The 27,077-nt window shown below is 34.0% G+C and overlaps 3 protein-coding genes across 6 annotated transcripts; 1 reads left to right on the top strand and 2 right to left on the bottom strand.

Moving 5' to 3' along the window:
- The first annotated feature begins 441 nt into the window (after positions 1-441).
- LOC116123660 (histone chaperone ASF1B-like) lies at positions 442-3,630 on the top strand. Its single transcript, XM_031409415.1, has 3 exons — positions 442-559; positions 3,033-3,148; positions 3,241-3,630. Exons 1-3 carry the CDS (start codon positions 451-453, stop codon positions 3,628-3,630), a joined length of 615 nt encoding a protein of 204 aa, XP_031265275.1. The 5' UTR covers positions 442-450.
- A 541-nt stretch (positions 3,631-4,171) lies between these two features.
- LOC116123659 (protein DETOXIFICATION 16-like) lies at positions 4,172-6,675 on the bottom strand. Its single transcript, XM_031409414.1, has 8 exons — positions 6,382-6,675; positions 5,356-5,900; positions 5,192-5,278; positions 5,064-5,120; positions 4,733-4,971; positions 4,506-4,624; positions 4,330-4,416; positions 4,172-4,231 (listed from the first exon to the last, which is right to left on the bottom strand). Exons 1-8 carry the CDS (start codon positions 6,673-6,675, stop codon positions 4,172-4,174), a joined length of 1,488 nt encoding a protein of 495 aa, XP_031265274.1.
- Positions 6,676-10,966: 4,291 nt separating this feature from the next.
- On the bottom strand, positions 10,967-13,927 carry LOC116123708 (protein DETOXIFICATION 16-like). 4 transcript variants are annotated; one of them, XM_031409459.1, is made up of 8 exons: positions 13,618-13,927; positions 12,326-12,870; positions 12,164-12,250; positions 12,036-12,092; positions 11,700-11,938; positions 11,473-11,591; positions 11,267-11,353; positions 10,967-11,189 (listed from the first exon to the last, which is right to left on the bottom strand). In XM_031409459.1, exons 1-8 carry the CDS (start codon positions 13,909-13,911, stop codon positions 11,085-11,087), a joined length of 1,533 nt encoding a protein of 510 aa, XP_031265319.1. In that variant the 5' UTR covers positions 13,912-13,927; the 3' UTR covers positions 10,967-11,084. The 4 variants fall into 4 exon arrangements, with proteins under 4 accessions (XP_031265319.1, XP_031265321.1, XP_031265322.1 ...); XM_031409461.1 differs by having other exon boundaries at positions 11,700-11,878; XM_031409462.1 differs by having other exon boundaries at positions 12,326-12,866; positions 13,618-13,903.
- Positions 13,928-27,077: the final 13,150 nt, after the last annotated feature.

Genomic DNA, 27,077 nt, shown 5'->3' with positions numbered 1-27,077 from the left:
GGCATTCACTATCTATTTTCATTGTTCAACTCTTTGACAACACAAAAAACCATTGTTCAACTCTTTCACAAGAAAGAAAAACCAAAAGCTCTGCCCTCTCTATCTATCTATCTATCCAAGGGATGGATATCACCCAAATTTCTCATACCGGTCAGCTTCAAAGCCCTGGAAGATTATTTAAATTTGACTTTTGGTTGTAAGAATTATATGTCAAAAACTTTAATTTGTGTACCTTTCCAGTACATCATTTCACCCAAAAATAGTGACTAGTGATGTTATATTACGTTTATTAATTATTTTGAAACAATTCCTTCTACATATTAATTGATTTAACCTGGAAATTACATCAATATTGAACTATATTACTCCAGATAAGCACCCACGATCTTTCTCTCACTTTGACAGGCAAGTTGTTGGAATTAGAAGCCTTNTTCACTGCGGTTCTTTACTATGAGCGCCGTCAACATCACGAACGTCACCGTTTTGGACAACCCCGCCGCCTTCCTAAACCCCTTTCAGTTCGAAATCTCATACGAGTGCTTGACTCCTCTTAAAGACGGTAACTTGACAAAACCCCTAATTTTTTTATTTGAATTACTGTAATTTAAGTTGAGATAGGGTTTGATGTAATTGTATAATTAGCTGATTTATTTGCGAAAATTGTGTTGTTTTTATGCGTTATGAAGCATTTTTGTGTAATTTTATCAACCGGGGTTTGATTAATTTTAACCCATTAAAATTCAATATATTGGAAGTAATGTGTTGAAATGTAGAGCTGAAATAAATAGTGAGGTATAATTATTGCTGAGGGGTTAGAAGAGTGGTATGGTTTGTGATCCAATTCCTCAGGGCCATTTACTTCGCGAAAGGGCTATGAGTTTCATGCTTTTGAAGCTTGTAGGGTTCACCGTGATCCCAGTTTTTAGTTTTAAGTTTGTTAAGCCGGTTAGGGAGACTTTTTATTCATTTCCTTGAAATTTGTTGGTTCTATATAGGTGAGATAGAGTATTTTCTCTCAAGTTCTAGATCTTTAATCTTAATCATTGAGTATTTTTTCTTATGTTTTAACTTCTATTATGGTGTTGAATGATGAACAACGATGATAGACTTTGACGGAAGTAGTTTGTGTCAGTAAATGTTAATCCACAAGTATGAATGTTCAAGTTATTTACTTTCGGGGGTGACTGTTAATCTGTTTTATCCTACTCGACAGCCTATTCTTAAAGCTTGATGTAGAGACTTGCTTTTGGGATTGAACCACCAAGTTCTCTCATTATTTGTATCATTGCAATATGCTTTCAAATGTGTGTTCTTAAATTTATGAAACCGAGGTATTGATAGTGATTCTCAAATATCGCAGAACAGAATGTGATACGATGAGATAGAATGCAATAGAAAGAAAGACACAGGGAACGAGTTACCTATTTTGAATGGTCAAAGTGAACCCGTTTATTCTAACATTTTGAATGCTTTAATTCGGAATGAATCAAATCTCCCCAAGTAGGATTCGAACGTACGACCAGTCAGTTAACAGTTGACCGCTCTACCATTGAGCTACTGAGGAACAGTGGGAGATTCTATCTCATAGAGTTCAATTCCCGTTCTCAACCCATGACCAATATGAACTCGAAGTTTCTTTTGTAACTCTTGGAACTTCTTCATAGTGGCTCCATTCCATGCCTCGTTTCATAGGGAACCTTAGAGTGGCTTTATTTCATTATATTCCATCCATATCCCAATTCCATTCATTTAATATCCCTTTGGTGTCATTGACATAAGAATTGACATAAGGGATGTCGTTTCTAGTCTATTTGTTTCTATTTCTATATATGAGAAGTTGAAAAATCATTATATAATAATCCAGAAATTGAAATAGAAAAGAAAAAGGGGAGGTTTGTGATGATTTTTCAATCTTTTATACTAGGTAATCTAGTATCCTTATGCATGAAGATAATCAATTCAGTCGTTGTAGTCGGACTCTATTATGGATTTCTAACCACATTCTCCATAGTGCCCTCTTATCTCTTCCTTCTTCGAGCTCGGATTATGGAAGAAGGAGAAGAAGGAACCGAGAAGAAGGTATCAACAATAACTGGTTTTATTGCGGGATAGCTCATGATGTTCATATCGATCTGTTATGCACTTTTGCATCTAGCATTGGGTAGACCTCATACAATAACTATCCTCGCTCTATCTTATCTTTTGTTTCATCTCTTTTGGAACAATCACAAAAACTTTTTTGATTATAGATCTACTATAAAAAATTCAATGGGTAATCTTAGCATTCAATGTGTATTCTTGAATAATCTCATTTTTCAATTATTCAATCATTTCATTTTACCAAGTTCAATGTTAGTCAGATTATTCAACATTTCTATGTTTCGATGCAACAACAAAATGTTATTTGTAACAAGCGGTTTTGTTGGTTGGTTAATTGGTCACATTTTATTCATGAAATGGGTTGGATTGGTATTAATTTGGATACAGCAAAAGAATTCTATTAGGGCCTCTTTTAGAAACTAAATTAAGTATGTTCCAATTTTGTAAAGATGAATAAAAGGGCTTATATAAAAAGGATGCTATAACTATTCCGAAATATGCTGTACTGACTGAAAAGGTTGAATTTGTTAAAAATTCATACCAATCGAAAAAATGATTTGAATTTCGATGTAAATTTCAACTGTATGTATTTTAGGCTGTAAAGGTGGATGCATTTGTTTTAATTTTTGAAGTATATTTCTGTCTACTTTTATCTGAAAAAGAAAAAGAAGAATCTGCTATATTCGTTTGCTTTTGAGTATTATGTATATCTATCCAATTAAATATTGCTTATAATGAATTTTACCTTCGGTGTTGTACTATTTTCGTGACTAAATGTCTATCAATGTGTGACAATCTCATTTTGCTGGATGTGCATTTTTTATCTTGATTCTTTAAACTGTCTTGACATCTTTCTTCTCAATTTAAAACGTATATCTGAAGTCACTTTAGTTTACTTGGTGAATTCCCATTTAACACTCAATTTGTTACAGATTTGGAATGGAAACTCATTTACGTGGGATCTGCTGAGGATGAAACTTACGACCAACTCTTAGAAAGTGTGCTTGTTGGCCCTGTAAATGTTGGGAACTATCGTTTTGTCTTGCAGGTAATTCTTGATCACACCTTTGCATGCTCTTAAACTAGTTTCTAAGCATTTACTTTTACACCTTATGAATTACATTATTGGACTCTTGACAGGCAGACCCTCCAGACCCCTCAAAAATTCGTGAAGAGGATATAATTGGCGTCACAGTGCTGCTATTGACGTGCTCTTACATGGGACAGGAATTTATCCGAGTGGGATACTATGTAAACAATGATTACGATGATGAGCAGCTAAGAGAGGAACCTCCCCCAAAGGTTTTGATTGATAAAGTTCAAAGAAATATATTAGCTGACAAGCCTAGAGTCACAAAATTTCCAATCAATTTTCATCCAGAGAACAATGAGCCTGCAGAAGGAAATCCTCCTTCACCTGATCATGCTATCGAAACAAATGGGAATGGAGAACTGCCCCCCTCACCTGATCATCTGCATGGGAACGGAGAAGTACCCCCCTCTCCTGATCATCCGCCTCATGAGCAGTAGTTTGCAGTGTCAAATTTTCTACACAACAAGCCTCCATCTTTTTTACGACTTTTGCATGGTGGCTATTACTGGTGAATTACTTTTGAAAATGTCAAACATATGCAATTCCAGTGACTTGGTTCCTGAGAGCAGCTTTTGTAAAGTCTTAAGTGAAATGTTTGTAGCATCTTTTGCCTTTTGATTGCTGAGCTGCTTATACTTAAAAAATTTTGTTACTTACTGAATTCAAATATGATCAAAGTAGATGCTTGCACAATTTTGTTTTCAGGCTCTCAAGGTTTCAACCTAAAATGCTTTTTGCCTTAAACTTGTTTGGATATTGTATTGGGCTTCCCTATGTTATTAGGTAGCATAATAGATACAACAATGAATAGCTTCTTTGGTAAGGAGAGTAATTTATGTAAATCCAGTGATTTTCATGACTGCAAATTGATTTTATGCACATAATTGCTTTATCATTTATACAGAAGCTTTCGCTTTCCTCAATGAAGATATCAATCTAGCTTCAACTGGTTGTCCTGATTTGATGCAAAATGCAACTCTATGGTGCAGTGTCAATAAGAAGGCCGGTTTTCTGAACTCTGCGCAGGGCTGTAGCTGCCTGTAAGGGTAAAAAAACACATAAAAGACATTATCTGTAAGAAAATAAAAATAAAAGAAGTGTTAGGTTTCAAATCTAGCTTGACAGAATTGGCTTACCTCTTGATCCCAGTTAGTATGTGCATTTACTGTAACAAGTGCCAAAACTTGTACAGAAAGTCCACAAATGATTCCCATCCAAAGCCCCTGCAGGTTTATTATAACATCGAAATTGCAACAGTAAGCAGTAAGCATTTTCGCGAATGAAAGAGAGGAAAGGAAAAAGAGAGACTTACCATGCCTCCAATATGAAAGTAAAATGCAAAGAGCACTGCAGAAGGAATTCCTACAAGATAATAAGCTCCAAGGTTGATTAATGCACAGAGATTTTGCCATCCGCATCCTCTTGCAGCTCCTACATATTAAATGGACTGATTTGGATTAGTTTTAAATTTAACATATTAATCACGATAGAAATGAATTTAGTTTAGTTTCTTAATTGCGATTTGAGATCAACTAGGACCTGAAAGCACACATTGGAATCCATCCAAGAAGTCGGATAATGCTAGAAGTGGCATCATTTTAGCAACATATTTGATCACTTCTGCTTCATTGCTGTAGACCTTTCCCCAAACATGGCGTACCAAAATTGTCGTGATCCCAACTGTTGCACCCTCTGTGATTGCTATTATGATCATCACCCTGAGAGCTAAGCGGGCGCCTTGTGAGTTCCCAGCACCAAGCTCATTTGATACTCGTGTACTGTAACAACAGAATTAAGATGGTTGCTTGAAGAAAGAGGAGATTGAAAAAAAAAAAAAAAAAAAAGAAAGAACTGAGAAATGTTAATTGACCTTATAGCACCACCAAGACCAACAGAGATCATATAGACCATCCAGCATGTGTTAAGGCTGTGAAATTGAGCCATTGTTAATGAATAATACTCGATCAATGTTCACGTGATGTGACTACAAATGGATACCTTATAGATAATACAGATGTCTCTAGCTTTGGATTTGGAAGAAGACCAGAAAGTAGAACAACCATATCGAATGACCAATATTCAAAGCTGCGTTTCAAAAATAGTAAAGAGTTTAGATAAATTATAATGTTATATATAGCTAGCCTTACAGGAAATGGGATTACCATATCATAATTGCAGAAGGGAGAGCAAGCCTTAAAAAGCTCACAATATCGTGCAGTGCTTCTCTTGAAAATCCTGTCCATGTTTTCATACAAGCCTGAGAGAACTTTATGTACATTGCCAACAAAAACACATTAAACCAATTCGAAATGGTTATCGCTAAGGCAGCTCCTTTGCTCTCAAGGCCAGACTTGAAAACAAGACCCCAACAAACTAGAATGTGGAGAAAAGCTGTGATTGCAGAGCATATCAACATAGGAAGAACGTTGTTCTGAGTTTGTAGGAATCTGTTTAGACACTGGAGGAGGCCATACGCGAAAAGGCTAGGAATCATCCAACGATTGAAGATTCCGGCTGCAATTGATATCTCATGATTTTGGCCTAAAGCTATAAGAATGTTGCTGGTATAGAACCATATAACTGCGAGGGGAATGCTTATTGCTAGAAGAGTCACCATTGCTCGTTGTGTGTGAATACCAAGCATATGGTACTGCTTGGCTCCATAGGCTTGTCCACAGAGTGTCTCCAATGCACTGCCCATTCCTAACTACAAGATCACAGTTTTAGCATTGCTTCAAATATGATTTTAGTGCAGCAAATTAAATTCTACAGCATATTGTAAAAGAAATATAATGTGTGGAGACTCATCAAATACAAAAACTATCCGAAAAATTAGCCTATTAGGTGATGCTGTCTATCCGTCCTTATAAGTTCAAGACCCGACCTATGTCTATCTGATGTGGAACAACATATTTATAGTTGTTCTTTGTAGTGTAACAAAGAAATTGAGTTTCACTTCGCAACAAATGTTTGTAGAATTCAGATTGAAGAGGCAATTCTCAAGGGTCATTCACATTTGCATAGGCATTAAAACAGTCACTAGAACATGGTAATTAACTGGTTATTTGTCCCACAACTAAACTAACCCTAGATTTCATTCAATTCCATTTGCAAATGGACTCACAACTAGCAAAATCAACTAATCAATAGCAACAAGTATTGAAGATAAATCAGAAAACCCCACTTACCAAAACACTGAAACCAGTGAATGAAGCAAAGGAAGAGGCCAAGGAAGCACTGGATAGAGCCAACTCTCCAAGATGACCAACAAATATAATTGCTATATCTTGTAGGCAGTACTGCAATAAGCTGACTGTAATAAGTGGCCCTGCTAGCCATAGTTGCTTCTTTGCCTCTTCAACAATATTTTCACAAATACTAACACCTTGCTGCTGAGAAGTTTCCCCATCAAATCCACAGCCTGATCTTTCTTGATTACCAATTAGAGGTGACTCAATACTTGATATTTCTCCTCTCTCCATCCTAGCTACTTGATTAATTTACCAATATTGAAGCTAAGACTTTGTAGTTTGTACACACCATATAACATGTTAGACCCCTTAATTTTTTTTTTGTTTTTGCATATATGTATATGATTTTCAGCTCACAACATGACAAAAATTTGACAAATGTCTTCATATTAAATTAAATTATTTAGAATAGCGGTTGCCACATCCTTGTCTTGTTTGCTCCCTTATTTTATAAGTTAAAAACGGAAATTGGACTCTGGTTTTCATCCCTCAATCTGCAGCTTAAGAATCTATAGGAGTTAGAAGTTAAGGTGAAGGGCAATTCTAAAACAGCAGTTTAAATATTGGCTTTAGATATTACATACTTTTAATTTGGTTTAAACATTTGTCACCACTCAAAAGATAATTCTTTTAATATAATTAACCTCGTATGATATTCTACTTTAATTACTTCATCACGAGATCCTATATCTACTTGACTATTTATCTTCTTCGTTTCATACTTAACATGAAAATTATCTGCACGATATTGTACATCTCCCAAAAACACTCTAGTTATCGAGTCTCCTCCTACCAACCTATGCTGACACTTAGCATGAAAGTGAGTGATCCAGGCCATGGTTAATAACTTATCAAAATGTGTACTAAACCAATGAACAATATTTGATTTCACTTGAAACATCAATAGGTTAAATGTCTACCATGTGGGTTGTCACACAGACTCACATGGAGCCCTAGGCTTCACTTTCATTGTTTAACTTAAAGTCAATGTGCCTCCTTTAAGGTTGTCTACCCTAAATGACATAAAATGACTCAATTCATTTTGGCAGCAGTACAGCAGATACACCTCTTGTTTCAGGTGGCCCATTTGCATACTTATCAGATGGTAGAGAACTAGAGACTCCGTTAACTAATGAATAATTTGATTTTTCCTTTTAGGTAGATATTCCATTAAATAATGAATAATTTGATTTTTCCTTTCGACGAGGAAGAAATCTTACGTGAAACATACAACCAACCAATTGTTAGTAAATGTTAGTGTATGCCCTAGAAACCATTCGTGTTATCGGTTTCAAAATATTTTGTCTTATATCAATGTATCATAAATAATAGAAGAAATAGTTCTTCAATTCATATATATAAATTATTACTTCCTTTATTCAGTCATGCATTTAAAATAAAATATATATATGAATTGTCCAGATGATTCATTTAATCGGTAAATGAATTTATCAAAAGGTTTCCTACAGAAGCAATATAATTTGGGCAACTATATTGCAGAGTAGGCATACTAGATGCTTCTGAAAGATATCATGAGTTGATATAAGTACGGATGATGATGATAGTCATGTCATCGGAGCATTAGTATGGATTAGCGGTTGGTGAACTGTTTTTTGAACGTGACCAAATAATAACAAATCACTTGGAAAAACATATAGTTAATGATTTATCGTTGGTTATATCAGTGCACGATGTAGTCCTTTAACTTGAGACATTGTGATCGAATCCGATACGGATGCATATGGTTCATACGGTGTATAAGTACGAGACTAGTCATGTTTCGTATGATAAAGTCTATTTGGTCATGCGTTGTTCATATGTGGAAACGAACGATGATCAAGACGGGATCCATTGACTCGAAAATATAGGATCAGAAGTACCACTGACTCCATCCAAATTTGGGTTCCTAGACGAACGTCGATAAATGTCAGAAATCAAAATCTCTGATCAGAGTCTATTATTAGTTATACGAAAGTAAGTTCGTGATGACAAATTTCGGACATTAGGATTTTGACGTTCTATGAATCCATACTTGATCAGGATATATCAATGGAGGGACTTTACCTGCATGGTACATATGATCTAAAAAGGGTTCGATGAAGTATTTCTTCATTGTGGTTTAGGGATTATGGTACATTGCTAGATGTTTACCATAGTCGTTCAACCTCCAGACATGTTTCCGGATTCATTCGAAATCGGCTCACGACTAATCCACAGTAGACTTATATGGTCACACTAATAGCATTGAGAAGTTAGAGAAGGATAAGAGAGAGAAATGATTATCTGAAGAGAGCTAGCACATTTCGAGGATAATGACAAAATTTCTATGGTAATTGTTACATAGAAAATTATTTGTGACATTTTAAAGGTTAAAATGGTTAAGCAATAATTAATTGTATTTAATTATTATATCTTAAAGCGTAAAGATAAATGAGATGAACTAAAATAATCATTTTAATAGTTAAAAGGCAAAAGGGTAAACTTATGGATTGTTAATGTAAAGTAGTGTAGTTCACATGGGCTCTTGAATAATATTATTCAAAAGTCAAATTAATAAAGGCTTGGACTCTTTTTAGAATAAGATCTCATTAAGGCATACAAGTGAAAAGAATGAATTACAAAATGACCCATGTATATATAAATGCAAATGGTTGCATTTTAGGTCAAGTTGTTCATTATTCACTCAAAAGAAAAACACAAGCTCTCTCTTAGGTTCGGCCACCCTCTCTTTCTCTCAAGGTGGTGTTAAAGTGTAGAGGGTTCATAGCTTTGAATCTTGTCTTCGTCAAACCTAAGCTTTAAAAAGAAGGTATAATATTAATTTATGCTTTATTTAAAGTTTTGAATCTTATAATCTATATCTTAGCTTGCATGTCTTGTTTACATGCTTTCCATCATTTTTCCGCCACCTCTTCATGGTTTTCACCAATGAGAACACATGCAAATTATAATGTTGACATAATAAGTCTTTATTATCTAGTTTTAAGCGTATCTATTGCATAAAATTCTTTCTCCTAACACATCCTCACTGAATGGTTGTATGTGTATCTATTGCACAAAAAGATTTGTCTCTCCAACGAGTGGATTCAGGTATCTACTCATCAAGTCTCTCTTGACTTCACAAATTAGTTGATTTTTCCTTTCAAACTGATTGTATGTGCATCTTTTACACAAAAGACTTTCTCCCCAACGAGTGGATTCAAATATCTACTCATCAAAGCTCTCTTTTAACATTTCAAATTAGATGATTCTCTATTTTAGAGTATACAGTTCATCTTGTTAGGAGATCGCGCAGCGGAGAACAAACATTCGAGATAAATAACATAAGAAAAAAATCATACCTCACAAATAGATACGATATTTACGTGGTTCAGCATAATCCGCGTACATCTACGGATGGGAGAAATTTATAGTTTCATAAACATGATATACAATAGTACATAACATCATAAACTCGGTACATAAAACAGAGTAAAAACATCATATTTTCTAACCACGCTCAACCCAATACCTAGAGTGAAAACAATCTCAGTTTCTAAGACACTTTCCCCATAGTGTTTAATAACCCTTACATCAAATACTATGTGTTCTCATATTCTTTTACAACTTTGAATTGGTTCTCACTTTCCACCTCTATATTTATAGGTATTATATGAGATATTCTAATTTCAATAAGATTCATATTTCAATTCCTAATAGGACTCTTAAATTTTATTTTTATTTACAATTGTATTTTTTATTATATAGTTTTCCTAAAGACATATAATTTCATGTGAAAAACAAATAGGAAAACGAGTCATAATATCCCACCACATCTGTCATTTCAGATAGAGACATGGCAACGAACTTGTGTTGGAAAGTAGCTAGCAAGTTCACTGGCCTTCATGGCTCCGAATGTCCAATTTGATATCTCTTTTGAAGTGAAGTCTTTGTCACTATGCATTTCAAGTTCTACTCATTAATATTATTGTATTTGAGATGAGGTACTTAAAATAAGACATATGACAAACATTATTTTTAAATTAATTAACTGAATAATCATCTTTCTTTATAATAATTAAAATAAGATATCATATTGTTTCATGTGACGTTCACATAAAAATGAATCAATATTATAAGTGATAAACTAAGGTTTGAAACAGATTCCTACAAACACAGAACAATGTTCCTCCTATGTTGATAAGCTCTGCAATCACCTGATCATCCGCCTCACGAGCAGTAGTTTGCGGAGTCAAAGTTTCTACACCTCAAGCCTCAATTTTTTTACGACTTTTGCATGGTGGCCATTACTGGTGAATTAGTTTTCAAAATGCCAAACATATGCAAAGTCCAGTACTGACTTAGTTCCTGAGAGCAACTTTTGTAAAGTCTTTATTGAAATGTTAGTAGCATCTTTTGCCTTTTAATTGCTGAGCTGCTTATATGATCAAAGTAGATGCTTGCACAATTTTGTTTCCAGGATCTCAAGTTTCAACCTAAAATGCTTTTTCCCTTAAACTTGTTTGGATATTATATTGGGCTTCCCTATGTTATAAGCTAGCATAATAGATACAACAATGAATAGCTTCTTTGGTATTGATTTTAAATGCACATAATTGCTTTATCATTTATACAGAAGCTTTTGTTTTCCTCAATGAAGATTACAATCTAGCTTCAACTGGTTGTCTTGATTTGATGCAAAATGCAACTCTATGGTGCAGTTTCAATAAGAAGGCCGGTTTTCTGAACTCTGTGCAGGGCTTTTGCTGCCTAAATAAAAATAAAAAGTGTTAGGAGAGGTCATACCAAAAATTTCAAATCTAGCTTAACAGAATTGGCTTACCTCTTGATCCCAATTAGTACATGCATTTACTGTAACAAGTGCTAAAACTTGTACAGAAAGTCCACAAATGATTCCCATCCAAAGCCCCTGCAGATTTATTATAACAACGAAATTGCAGCAGTAAGCACTTGCTTGCATACTGTACAAAGAATGTACTCGAAGCATTTTCGCGAATGAAAGAGAGGAAAGGAAAGAGAGAGACTTACCATGCCTCCAATATGAAAGTAAAATGCAAAGAGCACTGCAGAAGGAATTCCTACAACATAATAAGCTCCAAGGTTGATTAATGCACAGAGATTTTGCCATCCACATCCTCTTGCAGCTCCTACATATTAAATGGACTGATTTGGATTAATTTTAAATTGAACATATTAATCACGATAGAAATGAATTTAGTTTAGTTTCTTAATTGTTATTTGAGATCAACTAGGACCTGAAAGCACACATTGGAATCCATCCAGGAAGTCGGATAATGCTAGAAGTGGCATCATTTTAGCAACGTATTTGATCACTTCTGCTTCATTGCTGTAGACCTTTCCCCAAACATGGCGTACCAAAATTGTCGTGATCCCAACTGTTGCACCCTCTGTGATTGCTATTATGATCATCACCCTGAGAGCTAAGCGGGCGCCTTGTGAGTTCCCAGCACCAAGCTCATTTGATACTCGTGTACTGTAACAACAGACTTAAGATGGTTGCTTGAAGAAAGAGGAGATTGAAAAGAAAAAAAAAAAAAAGAAGAAGAAAGAATTAAGAAATTTTAATTGACCTTATAGCACCACCAAGACCAACAGAGATCATATAGACCATCCAGCATGTGTTAAGGCTGTGAAATTGAACCATTGTTAACGAATAATACTCGATCAATGTTAATGTGATGCGACTACAAAAGGATACCTTATGGATAACACAGATGTCTCTAGCTTTGGATTTGGAAGAAGACCAGAAAGTAGAACAACCATCTCGAATGACCAGTATTCAAAGCTGCCTTTCAAAATAGTTAAGAGTTAGATAAATTATAATGTTATATATAGCTAGCCTTTAAGGAGATGGCATTACCATATCATAATTGCAGAAGGGACAGCAAGCCTTAAAAAGCTCACAATATCGTGCAGCGCTTCTCTCGAAAATCCTGTCCATGTTTTCATAAAAGCCTGAGAGAACTTTATGTACATTGCCAACAAAAACACATTAACCCAATTCGAAATGGTTATCGCTAAGGCAGCTCCTTTGCTCTCAAGGCCAGACTTGAAAACAAGACCCCAACAAACTAGAATGTGGAGAAAAGCTGTGATTGCAGAGCATATCAGCATAGGAAGAACGTTGTTCTGAGTTTGTAGGAATCTGTTTAGACACTGGAGGACGCCATACGCGAAAAGGCTAGGAATCATCCAACGATTGAAGATTCCGGCTGCAATTGATATCTCATGATTTTGGCCTAAAGCTATAAGAATGTTGCTGGTATAGAACCATATAACTGCGAGGGGAATGCTTATTGCTAGAAGAGTCACCATTGCTCGTTGTGTGTGAATACCAAGCATATGGTACTGCTTGGCTCCATAGGCTTGTCCACATAGTGTCTCCAATGCACTTCCCATTCCTAACTACAAGATCAAAGTTTTAGCATTGCTTCCAATATGATTTTAGTGAAGCAAATTAAATTCTACAGCATATTGTAAAAGGATTATAATGTGTGGAGACTCATTTAATACAGAAACTAAATAAAGCATCATATTGAAAAAAAAACTATAAGCATCATACATAAACTAAAGCTTCATTTGGAGTACATATTAGGTTGCTTGTTAGGTTGTTTGTTAGGTTGTTTTAAAGAAAGTGCGATGCGACAAAATTGCTTTCCATATAAACAGTTCTATACATGCCTTTAGTTGGTCTCTTCTGTATGTTGTCATGGGCCGGACACTTGCAACCTATCCAAAAAATTAGCCTATCAGGTGATGCTGTCTATCTATCCATATAAGTTCAAGAGCTAACCCATGTCTATATTAGGTGATGCTATCTATCTGTCCTTATAAGTTCAAGACCCGACTCATGTCTATCTAATGTGGATCAACATATTTATGGTTCTTCTTTGTAGTGTAACAAACAAATTGAGTTTCACTTCGCAACAAAGTTTTGCAGAATTCAGATTGAAGAGGCAATTCTCAAGTCCAATTCACATTTGCATAGGCATTAAAACATTCGCTAAAACAGGGTAATTAACTGGTTATTTGTCCCACAACTAAACTAACCCTAGATTTCATTCAATTCCATTTGCAAATGGACTCACAACTAGCAAAATCAACCAATCAATAGCAACATGTAATGAAGATAAATCAGAAAACCCGACTTACCAAAACACTGAAACCAGTGACTGAAGCAAAGGAAGAGGCCAAGGAAGCACTGGATAGAGCCAACTCCCCAAGATGACCAACAAACATAATTGCTATCACTTGTAGGCAGTACTGCAATAAGCTGACTGTAATAAGTGGCCCCGCTAGCCATAGTTGCTTCTTTGCCTCTTCAACAAAATTTTCACAAGTACTAACACCTTGCTGCTGAGAATTTTCCCCATCAAATCCACAGTCTGGTCTTTCTTGATTACCAATTAAAGGTGACTCAAGACTTGATATTTCTCCTCTCTCCATCCTAGCTACTTGATTAATTTAGCAATATTGAAACTAAGAATCTGTAGTTTGTACACGACATAACATGTTAGGTTCTTCATTTGTTTTTTTCTGCATAAATGTATATGATTTTCAACCTACAACATGACAAAAATATGACAGATATCTTCATATTAAATTAAATTATTTAGAATAGCGGTTCCCACATACTTGTCTTGTTTGCTCCCTTTTTTTTGTAAGTTAAAAAAGGAAATTGCACTCCGAGTTTCATCCCTCAATCTGCAGCTTAAGAATCTATAAGAGTTAGAAGTTCAGGTGAAGGGCAATTCTAAAACAGCAGTTTAAATATTGGCTTTAGATATTACATATTTTTAATATGGTTTAAACATTTGTCAACCACTCAAAAGATAATTCCTTTAATATGATATTTTACTTTAATTACTTCATCACAAGATCCTCTCGTTTCACTTTCTGATAGTTCTTTTCTCTCATATATCTACTTGACTATTTATCTGCTTCGATTCATACTTAACAAACTATACTATTTTGTACATCTCCGAATCACAAGACCCTCTAGTTATTGAGTCTCCTCCTACCTACCTCTCTTGACAGTAGGACCGTCTCAAGAACATTTGTGACACTAGGCAAGAGTACTTACTTTGGGACCTTCTAATAATATAAACATATATTAAAAAAATTATATCAACTTTATTATTCTTGACTTTTGAGATGCAAAATCACTAGGAGAGGTGGACAACGACCGACAGGCTAATGGGGTTAGGTTGGTGGGGAGTTTTGGAGAGCAGATGCTAGAGAAGCGATGGGTGGTGAAATGAGTGATTTCCAATGCCATGATTGACCGAAAAGGCTTGAGAAGTTGTAGCCCAAATGGTATTGGTAGCCAGCGATTGGCGGAGTAAACGGATGAGGTATGATAAGGGTTTTGGTGAGAGGGCGGAGGGGAGGAAGATGGTGGTGTCGGGGAAGGCCAATAACGCTGGGTACATGTCGAAAAGGTCAAAAATGATTGTCGCACGTGGTGGGGTTAGGTTGGGAGATTCGTAAAAAATTGGCCAAATCGAGGGCTATGAAGGTTCGGAAAACACTTGGGAAAAGATAAAATGATGATTCTGGTCGATTTGGTGAGAAAATCAACCAGAATCAGCTCCAAACGATCGGCGGCGAAAAAGGGGTGGAGATAATTTATGTGAATGTCGAATTTTGTGATTGAATTGAGGATGAGTAATTTGAGACATCTAAATGATAATTTTAGCCTTTTATTGTTACAAGAAATTCAATGTGTTAATTTAGGGATGTAAATTGAAATATATGAAACTAGAAGTACAAACTCACTATTTTGTCAAACTTTGGGTAGGAATATTGTAAAAAGTTTATAATAAATTTGGGCATTTTTGACGTCTTGGGCTAACCTGAAAAAAAAATTATGTACTATTTTTATTTTTATAATATATTTAAAAAAAAATTTATAAAAAAATTGGACCACTTTTTCCCTATTTTGGGGGGCCCTAGGCACGGGCCTCACCTGCCTACCCTTGAGCCGGCCCTGCCTGACAGTTATCATGAAAGTGAGTGATCCAGGCCATGGCTAGTAACTTATCAAAATGCGTACTAAACCAATGAACGATATTTGATTTCACTTGAAACATCAATAGGTTAATTTTCAACCATGTGGGTTGCTACAAAGACTCACATGAGACTTTCTCCCCAGCGAGTGGATTCAAATATCTACTCATTAAAGCTCTGTTCACATTTCATGATTTTCCATTTTAGAGTGTACAGTTTATCTATCATTTCAGATTGAGACATGGCGACAACTTTGTGTTAGAAAGTAGCTAGCAAGTTCATTGGCCTTTATGGCTCCAAATATCCGATTTGATATCTCTTTTTAAGTCAAAGTCTTTGTCACATGCAAACTAGTGGAGACTAAGCATAACTTCATATCTAAGCAAAAGATTGTAGCACTAGGTTGAAAATTTGTCCTATGAAGTATCATGATCAAGTGGAAGCAAATAAATTAAGATAACAATCATCAGGAGAGAATTTTTTCTTTCTTATTATTACCTTTATATGATTCTATGCTGTACAAGTAAATACAAATCTAACCTCGAGGGTGTGGTCTAGATGATAAATGAACTCTCAATTGGATAGACTTTACCTGTAATGTCAGGAGTTCGAATCTTACTGGAAGCAACTTGTGGCCAAGGGTATCCCATGAACTCCGAAACGGGGATTAATCCCATACCTTTGAGTGTGGGAACACCTCGTGGCTTTGTAATGTAAGAGTATTGAGTTCTCTTAGGCCGTATTTTTCTATGATCTAGTTGAGGCCTTTCTGTATCATAATTATGGAGAAATAAACTCTTAAACCAACTATACTTTCCTATAGGTTATCATTGAGGCTGTGTATGCTTTCAAGATTCCAATCAATGGAATATTAAAAGAAGTTATGAGTTGATAGCATTAGTGGGGAATCAATGAAAAAGAAAAATCGAAAAGGATTATATGTTTCCTCAAGCATATAACAATTAAATCCACAATTGTCTCTCATTCAAGATTTCTTTATCCTTACAATTAATCACCGAATAACTCGTGATGATAATTATAAGAGTAAGATTACACATACAAATTGTATATAATATAGCGTTTCAAAAAGGGTAAATAATATTAAATAGGATGACATGAAAACAGCTCCCCAATTTACTTTTATCCTTTTACTTCCTCTTATGTCTTTCTTTTCTTTTATTTCATTCACTTTTCTCTTTGTCCAAACAAATTAGAAAAAAGATTATTAGGATTAAATAGTAAGACTGTAGACCAGAACACAAATTTCCTTGAAGATATCATATTGTCGACAGATGAGATTAATAAAAGTAAATAGAGGCAAACAACATGACTCCAAGAACATGCATCATAGATTCATAATGACAAGTGACAACATGGCTGAGCTCATCTTTAATTTATTTGTGTACTCTAATCTTTGTTTTCATTAGACAACATCTCATCTAGACATCTACCCTTTTGGAGTTTTGTCTATAAAGAGATTTCAATGTTTTTAAGATTAATATATTTGTCCTTTACGATGCATTTCAAATCCTGCTCAATATTATTGTAGTTGAGATGAGATACTTCAAATATGATTTTTAAATTAATAAACTGAATAATCATAATCCTTCAAACTTCAATCATCATTTTTTAATCTCAAATAAGGTTGTTTTACGGAGTAAAACGACATGTTTCCACCAAAGGTTTAACGAAACGGCAAGTTTCCACCTTTGGATTCTTAAATTTCATATTCTCACCCTTAAATTAATATCAGTTTGTTTCTTTTAATAGTTAAAGGCTGAAATGATCATTTATTATATTTTAATATTTTCATTTATGCAAAAACATCTCTCTCACCCATCGCCTAACCGATGCCACTGTATCCTCTTGTTCATGGCAAGCCAACAACAATGCCACCACCTAGCCACCACACCCTCCAACTGAAGCACTGAGAAATTAAGCTTACCATTACTACAATTGAAAATGAAATGTGATTCGAATGGCTATGAAACAAAACTCACACTCATTTAAGAGTGGGAATTTGTGTCACCCTCTGCATTTGTGTCAGAACTCAACAGTCACTAATAGTGTTACTTTATGGGTGAGGATTTGGAATTTATGAATCCAGGGTAAGAACTTGATATTTTGCTAAACCTTGGGTGAGAACATGTCATTTACTCTTGTTATATGTGAGGTTCACATAGAAAATGAATCAATATTATAATTGATAAACTAAATTTTTGACATAGATCTTCAACCCCATTGAATATTATAATTCTAGTAATTAATTATAAATATTCCAAGTAAATTTTATCGGCTTTAATATCCATTGAAATTACTAGGGATAGGCATAAAACCCGGCCCCGCAAGGACTCGCCCCGAATCATTCAGGATTTGGGCCGAGATCGGGCCTAAAATTAGTCTTGAAATTCAGGGACAGGTTGGGGTCGGGATAGGTCTTGCCTCGCCTCGCCCCGCCCCCATTTTGTCCCCATCCCAAAATCCTCGCCCCGGCCCGTATATATATATATATATATGGTGTTTGTGTGTGTGTGTGTGTGTGTGTGTGTGTGTGTGTGTGTGGTGTGTGTGTGTATATACCCATATAATTTTAATAATTAAAAATGAATCATATATATCTATTAATTTTAAAATTTGAAAATCAATCGTATATTATACAATAACAAATTATAATTGTGTAAGTATTTATGAAACCATATACAAATAGGTAATAAATAAAACTAGATTAATATAATAAATCATTATAATATATATGTGTGTGTGTGTGTGGTGTGTGGTGTTTGTTATACTATACATAATATGTTAATGATATAAAACAAGTTATACATTCGACATTATACATTATACATTGTACATTATACATTATACTATATAGGTATATAATTATAATATATAACATATATATATTATACATTATACTAATATGTTATTATCTATAATCATATGTTATAATACAATATATATCAATATATGTTTATATGTGTAATATATCATTTGGTGTATTGATTAATTATAATAAATCAATAGATCATTATAATTTTTTTTGTCCCTCATTGAATCATTATTTCAATTCTATTACCTAATTGCCCTTGTTATAGTATATAGCTATTTATTTAGAATTTGTTATAATATATATGGTGTTATTTATTTAGAATTTATTATAATATATATGTATAATGTTCATATGTATAATTATATATTAAATAGACATTATAATAAATATGGTATAATTTATTTAGATTTATTATAAACATTATATATTATGTATTTAATATATATATATATATATATATATATATATATATATATATATGATATATCTATATATATATATATATAATATATTATATTATTATATATTATTTAGAATATTAATGATACATTATATAATGATGTTAATCTTTATATAGAATTTATTATAATACATTATATATTATACATTATACAAAATATGTTATAAAACAATAATTATACATTATACATAATATGTTATAAAACAAAAATTATATATTATAAATAATATGTTATGATCCGTAATCATAATGTCATATGTTAATATTTATTACTTAATACAATAATACATAATATTATACTGTTAATATATAATATATTTGTATATATGTATAATGTATCATAATTATTATTTTGATATTTGGATTCATTATAATCATTAACCAGGGGTGGATCCAACACTTGTTGAGAGTGGGCATTTTAACAAAAAAATACTAATATGTACAATTCCTGGATTTTGACCTATCCTAACAGAATTATTAATTGGAAAAAAAGTATTAATGTTTAAGTAGTTTTTATTTTGACTTACCCTAACAGAAATTTCTGGATCCGCTATTGATTATAATAAATGCATAAATCATTATAATTTTTTTTTTAATCATTACAAATAAAGTGCTTGATACCTTGTGGAGTGTGGACCTTGTCCTTAATTTTAAATGATTTAATCATTATTTCAAATTTTCAATTCCATATTTCCATTACGTAATTACCATTTTCCCTTGTTATGTTTTCATAATAACAGTTTTGCCCTTCATTTATAAACACAAATTGTGCCCAAATCCACAACTCAACTCAACTCATGATGGAATAATGTAATCAAAGTTTGAAAGTTGAAACCCTAAATCCCTTATCTAGTAAAAACGTTGCCGCCTGGTGTGCCTCTTCATTTTCAAACCTTCACCGAAATATCATCGTCTCTTCGCTGATTTCGGCCTCCACATTTCATCAGTGATAAACATTCATAATATCTATATATTTGTTATATTTCCTCATGTTTTAATGGTTATAAATGCTTAAATCTTGGATTTTGATTATGTTTCGTATTTTGTGGAGTAGATTAAGGAGTTAAATCAAATTGAGTTCAAAATCTAGAGATTTGGAGAGAAAAAAATCGGAGCTCAAAAAGAGATACATTCGAGAAGCAGATTTTGCTTAAAGCGTGGGCACGTCCTGTTTTCTCATAATGTTCACAAAAGCAGTCAGCAGATAAAGCGTGGGCGCGCCTTACTAGATCTGAGATTTTTGACCTAGAGTTACGAATTTGTTGGAGAAAAAGATATGTATGACAGCTCGAAAGATTTATTTACCCTTTCTTAATCTCTAGGATTTGCCAAGACTCCCTATTTTGGTAGGATTTGCTTTTAATTAGTTTCCTGATCTAGATAGGATAACTATTATTAGATGGGTTATAAATGGGGAGATTATTCACAAGAAAAGGACATCGATCTCTACCTCTTTTTCTTTTCTTTTCTTTAGGCTTTCTTTTAATTATGTGTAGCTAAATACTTTTCTTCCAACTGAAGGATAATTGAAGTTTTGGTTCTTCAAGGATTGTGAGATCTAAATAATTTTTAGTGTTCTTTTAATTCTTTACTATTTATATATCTTCTATGTTTATTAACAATTATTGTCTTGATTGATTAATGCAAAGGGCCCGTTGTTCAATTATCAGGTTGATAAATTGCCATTTAGAACTTTAAATCCGTAATTGTTTAAGTGTTCTAATATTAGTGGTGAAATAACATAGTTGATTATAAAGGGATTTTCGATTTATGTTATGAAGATGTATAATATAGTCTAAATGAATCGAGCTTGTGTATTTGTTGGCTAGAATTGGTAGTCTCTCTAATTATTAATGCTGTTGATAGATTAAATCCTAAGAGCTTGTTTAGGGTTGTTTATTGACAAGGGAAGTAATCAAAGAGCTTGTTTTGGTTATCGAGAAAATAAGGAGAGATAGGTTGTTAGAGCTTGTTAATAATCATAACCAATTTAGTGAAGAATAGAAGATTTTATCCTTGTATCTGTGATCAATTCTCTGAACCAATTCTGAAATTATACCTTTGGTTGGAGATTTGCCTGATATTGATTTTTCCTTAATTTTTAGTTGATTATAATTTTTTTCTTTTATTTCACTTCGAAATTTCAAAACCCCCTTTTTCTTTGCTTTAATTTTCATTAAAATAAATCTACACAATCTCTGTGGATACGACCTTGCTCATCACTATTACAATTTGTATTTATTTGAGAGTGAGAATTTTATTATTTGTTGGATTCGACACCCACCAATCAGTTACTCTTCGCCTCTTTTTTCTCCGTGCCCTTTGCGTCAAGATTCAAGAGAAATAGGTTTGTTTTCCTTTAAAGTTTCAGGCTTTCATCAGTTTTGGTTCGTATGAGTCAAGATTTTATGTGTCATTTAGATTGATTGATTGAGTTATGCATTGCTGTTATGCTTGAAGATTTTATGTGGGGTTTAAGGGTTTAGATTGGTTCGTGTGATTGACGATTTTATGTGCTTGAAAATTTTGTATTTGCAGTTTATGTTTGCACCTGCTGTGCATTGTGTAAAGTGCAGTTCACACAAGCAAATTGCAGTGCAATTTATGTTTGCACTTGCATGGCAGTTTGCCTGTGCAAAGTGCAAACTGCACTGCAGATTCATAAGCAAACTGCACTGCAGTTCGCACAAACAAACTGCATTGTAGTTTGCTTTTGCATCTACTATGCAGTTTGCACGCTTTGCACATGCAAACTGCACTGCACTTTGCACGTGCAAACTGCACTACACTTTGCACATGCAAACTGCACTGCACTTTGCATGTCCAAACTGCAAAGTGCAGTGCAGTTTGTCATATATTCTTTTTCTTTCCTCTCCTTTAGTCATTTGTATGATAGTTAAAATTTGTGTACATGTTATTTAAATATCATCTAATTTATATTTGTCACTTGTTTATGAGGAAATTGAAGTGGTATAATTTTGATGATATGGATACTTTTGGTGAAAAGTTTTGGATTTCATATGTGACAGGTTTATTTCTCCATATTTTAATTGTACGCAATTTAATATGGTTTAGGTTTTTTTTAGGTTTGTAATAAACTAAAATTTGTCTATAGGTTGTTCGTGGGCTACACATGGAAATGGAATGTTAGGTGCTGTCTGCTGGTTGTTGAATCTTGATACTGTGATGTATTGAATCTACTTATGTGGATTATGGGGGTCTTTTTGGTAGTTTGGCAAGTCATGTCTTGAATCTTTTGATTATAGCTCTGTCACATATTGTAATATATTATCAATTTAGTATGATGATCTTTATGTTTAATATGTACATTATAGATTTAATTTCTTTTTGGATAATATATTATAATTTGGAGAAAATAGTAATAAGGACACAAAACGACACAAAAGCCCCAAATGGAGAATTCGGGGAATCCCCAAATTCCCTGTTTGGGGAACGACCTTTATTCGAGGATTCTCCGAATTTTCTGAATGGGCTACGGGCCGAGATCGAGAAATCTCCTTGGGCTTTCGGGCCGGGGCTGGAGACAGGGGCCCGTGCCCATCCCTAGAGATTACCCCATTAGAAAAAAGTAAATAGTATCAATCTCATTATAAAACACATGAAATACTATATAAGTTTGATTCATATTAAATATCTTATTCCTTGATTAATTTCAGGATCACCGAAGGAAGAAAAAGAAACGAAAAACACGAAAAGCAAAAGAGTAAAGTAGAAAGAGTTATATTTCACTGACTGCTAAAACAGAAACCAGGCGGGCTAATTTTTATGGAAAATAATACAACCACCGATGGTAGTACACCGAATGACGTGACAAAATCCTGACCGTTGATTAATTTTAACTTAATATTAATCAACGTTTAGAATTTTGTCACGTTATTCGGTGCACAAATTCGGTGTACTACCGTCGGTGACTGTATCATTACTCAATTTATATTGCCCTTATTACAAAACGTAGCGTATTACAAATTGCAGAGTTACATTATTACTTGTAAAGATTACAAAGTGCACCTAATTACTAAACTGAAACTTGTAAAGATTGCAGACAGATCCCATTATACACATTCTTCTTAACATTCCTTACATTGAAATTTTCAAAATATTTTTTCAATATATATATATATTGAAGAGAAAGCTGAAGTCAAACAACTCTTCTCCCTCTCTCTCTCTATACATAATTATTAGAGAGAAGAGGCGGCTCGAAATTAAATTAGCCTGAGGAGGCTGTGGAGTGTAGTAGGAGTTTGAGGTTTGTGCCACGGGAGACTCGGAGAAGAACAAAAATATGGAGGAGAGTTTGTTGTTGCCGCCATTGAAGAGTTCAACTGCAACAAGTTCTGATGTGTTCATTACAGAAGTTAAAACTCTAGGTTACTTAGCGGCTCCTATGGTGTCCGTGATTCTTTCTCAGTACTTGTTGCAGGTTATTTCTGTCATGATGGTCGGTCATCTCGGTGAACTCGCTCTCTCTAGTACCGCCAACATCTCTCATTTTTGGGAATACTATTTTCAATATTATTAATTTTTTTTTAAACCCTCTAAATTTGTAATTTAATTAAATACCCCTAAATATTTTTTTTTAAATTATAAAAAAACACCCAACAATCCACATTACCAGATTCTGACCACCACTATCGGAAAATGGCCGGAATCTGGTAGAATGAGCACTACCGGCTGAATCTGGCCGGGTTAGTGCGCCGATCTAGCCTTTTTCGGCCAGATCCACCGTAGATCTGGCCGGAAAAGGCCAGATCTAAGGCCAAAGATCTGGCCGTAACACTCGATCACGAGCGGCAACAAACGGTCGTCGTGACCATCAACGACGACCGTTTGTTGGCCGTCGTTGAGAGCAAATACGGCCAGATCTGGCTGTTGACCCAGATCTGGCCATAGATCGGCCTTTGCCGGCCAGATCCACCGTGGATCTGGCCGGAAAAGGCCATATCGGCGCATGACCGGCAAGATCCAGCCGGTCATGCGCCCATAAAGTGACTCCGGCCACCTCCGGTGTGGTGGGGAATGGAGGGTTTGAGGGTGGGTTAGGGGTATTTTGTTAACTTTTAAGTTTATTATAGGGGGTATTTTGTAAAAAAACAAAATATAGGGTATTTTAATAATTTAAAACTACATCGTAACACCCCCGCCTAATCAACTTTTAATCATATATATTATATATACCTATACCTATATTAATTTTAATAATTAAAAATCAATCATATATATCTATATTAATTTTAACATTTGAAAATCAATTGTATATTATACAATAATAAATTATAATTGTGTAAATATTTTATGAAACCATATACAAATAGGTAATAAATAAAACTAGATTAAATATAATAAATCATTATAAATATTTGATAATTACACACACACACACACACACACATATTATGTTATGTGTTATTTAGAATATTAATGAGACATTATAATATATATGGTAATCTTTATATAGAATTTATTATAATACATTATATATTATATATTATACAAAATATGTTATAAAACAAAAATTATACATTATACATAATATGCTATTATCCGTAATCATAATGTCATATGTTAATACTTATTACTTAATACAATAATACATAATATTATACTGTTAATATATAATGTATTTGTATATATATGTATCATAATTATTATTTTGATATTTGGATTCATTATAATCATTAACCAGGGGTGGATCCAACACTTGTTGAGGGTGGGCATTTTAATAAAAAAATACTAATATGTACAATTTCTGGATTTTGACCTATGCTAACAGAATTATTAATTGGAAAAAAAATATTAATACGTAATTAGTTTTTATTTTGATCTACCCTAACAGAAATTTCTAGATCCGCTATTGATTGTAATAAATGCATAAATCATTATATATATTTTTTAATCATTATAAATAAAGTCCTTGATACATTGTGGAGTGTGGACCTTGTCCTTCATTTTAAACGATTTAATCATTATTTCAAATTTTCAATTCCATATTTCCATTACATAATTACCATTTTCCCTTGTTATGTTTTCATAATAACAGTTTTGCCCTTCATTTATAAACACAAATTATGTCCAAATCCACAACTCAACTCAACTCACGATGGAATAATGTAATCAAAGTTTGAAAGTTGAAACCCTAAATCCATTATCTAGTAAAAACGTTGCCGCCTGGTGTGCCTCTTCATTATCAAACCTTCACCGAAATATCATCCTTTATTCGCTGATTTTGGCCTCCACATTTCATCGGTGGCTCTTCGCCTCTTCTTTCTTCATGCCCTTTTCGTCAAGATTCAAGAAAAATAGGTTTTGTTTTCCTTTAAAGTTTCAGGCTTTCATCAGTTTTGGTTCGTATGAGACTATGAGTGAAGATTTTATGTGCCATTTAGATTGATTGATTGAGTTATGCACTACAGTTATGCTTGAAGATTTTATGTGGGGTTTAAGGGTTTAGATTGGTTCGTGTGATGAAAGATTTTATATGCTTGAAAATTTTGTATTTGCAGTTTATGTTTGCATCTCCTGTGCATTGTGTAAAGTGCAATTGCGCAAACAACAAACTGCAGTGCAGTTTATGTTTACACCTGTATTGTAGTTTGCCTGTGCAACGTGCAAAGTGCACTGCAGATTGATAAGCAAACTACACTGCAGTTCGCACAAGCAAACTGCACTGCAGTTTGCTTTTGCATCTATTGTGTAGTTTGTAATATATTCTTTTTCTTTCATCTTCTTTAGTCATTTGTATGATAGTTAAAATTTGTGTACATAATACTTAAATATCATCTAATTTATTTTTTTCACTTGTTTATAAGAAAATTGAAGTGGTATAATTTTGATGATATGGATACTTTTTGTGAAAAGTTTTGGATTTCATATGTGACAGGTTTATTTCTCTATATTTTAATTGTATGCAATTTAATGGGGTTTAGATTTTTTTTAGGTTTGTAATAATCTAAAATTTGTCTACAGATTGTTTGTGGGTTGCACATGGAAATGGAATGTTAGGTGTTGTCTGCTGGTTGTTAAATCTTGATAGTGTGATGTATTGAATCTATTTATGTGGATTGTGGGGGTCTTTTTAATAGTTTGGCAGCTCATGTCTTGAATCTTTTGATTATAGATCTATCACATATTGTAATATATTATCAATTTAGTATGATGGTCTTTATGTTTAATATGTACATTATAGATTTAATTTCTTTTTGGATAATATATTATAATTTGGAGAAAATGGTAATAAGGACATAAAAAGACACAAAACCCCCAAACGGGGAATTTGGGGAATCCTCGAATTTCCTGTTTGGGGAACGGGCTTTATTCAGAGATTCCTCGAATTCTCCGAACGGGCTACGGACCGGAGACAGGGAAGCCCAAGGCCCAGCCCGTGCCCATCCCTAGAAATTACCCTATTACAAAAAAGTAGATAGTATCAATCTCATTATAAAACACATGAAATATTATATAAGTTTGATTCATATTAAATATCTTATTCCTTGATAAATTTCAGGATCACCAAAGGAAGAAAAAGAAACGAAAAACACGAAAAGCAAAAGAGTAAAGTAGAAAGAGATCTGGAAACTTGGGCTTCGTTTGATTCAAGATTGGGAATACTACTCTTGGTATTCCCAAAAAAGTTAAACAGTAAAATACCCAAAATCTCTCATTTTTGGGAATACTATTTTCAATATTATTTAATTTTTTTTTAAACCCTCTAAATTTGTTAATTTAATTAAATACCCCTAAATATTTTTTTAAAATTACAAAAATACCCCAACAATCCACATTTACCAGATTCTGACCACCACTATCGGAAAATGGCCGGAATCTGGTAGAATGACGCACTACCGGCTGAATCTGGCCGGTAGTGCGCCGATCTAGCCTTTTTCGGCCAGATCCACCGTAGATCTGGCCGGAAAAGGCCAGATCTAAGGCCAAAGATCTGGCCGTAACACTCGATCACGACGGCCAACAAACGGTCGTCGTTGACCATCAACGACGACCGTTTGTTGGCCGTCGTTGAGAGCAAATACGGCCAGATCTGGCTGTTGACGGCCAGATCTGGCCGTAGATCTGACCTTTGCCAGCCAGATCTACCGTGGATCTGGCCGGAAAAGGCCATATCGGCGCATGATCGGTAAGATCCAGCCGGTCATGCGCCCATAAAGTGACTCCAGCCACCTCCGGTGGTGGTGACCGACTGGAGGTGTTTGAGGGTGGGTTAGGGGTATTTTTGTTAACTTTTAATGTTTTATTATAGGGGGTATTTTGTAAAAAAACAAACATATAGGGTATTTT

Source organism: Pistacia vera, unplaced genomic scaffold (assembly GCF_008641045.1).
Source record: "Pistacia vera cultivar Batoury unplaced genomic scaffold, PisVer_v2 Contig144, whole genome shotgun sequence".
Lineage (NCBI taxonomy): Eukaryota > Viridiplantae > Streptophyta > Magnoliopsida > Sapindales > Anacardiaceae > Pistacia > Pistacia vera.
The sequence above is the reverse complement of the archived record's forward strand: the minus strand, read 5'-3'. Positions and strand labels throughout refer to the sequence as shown.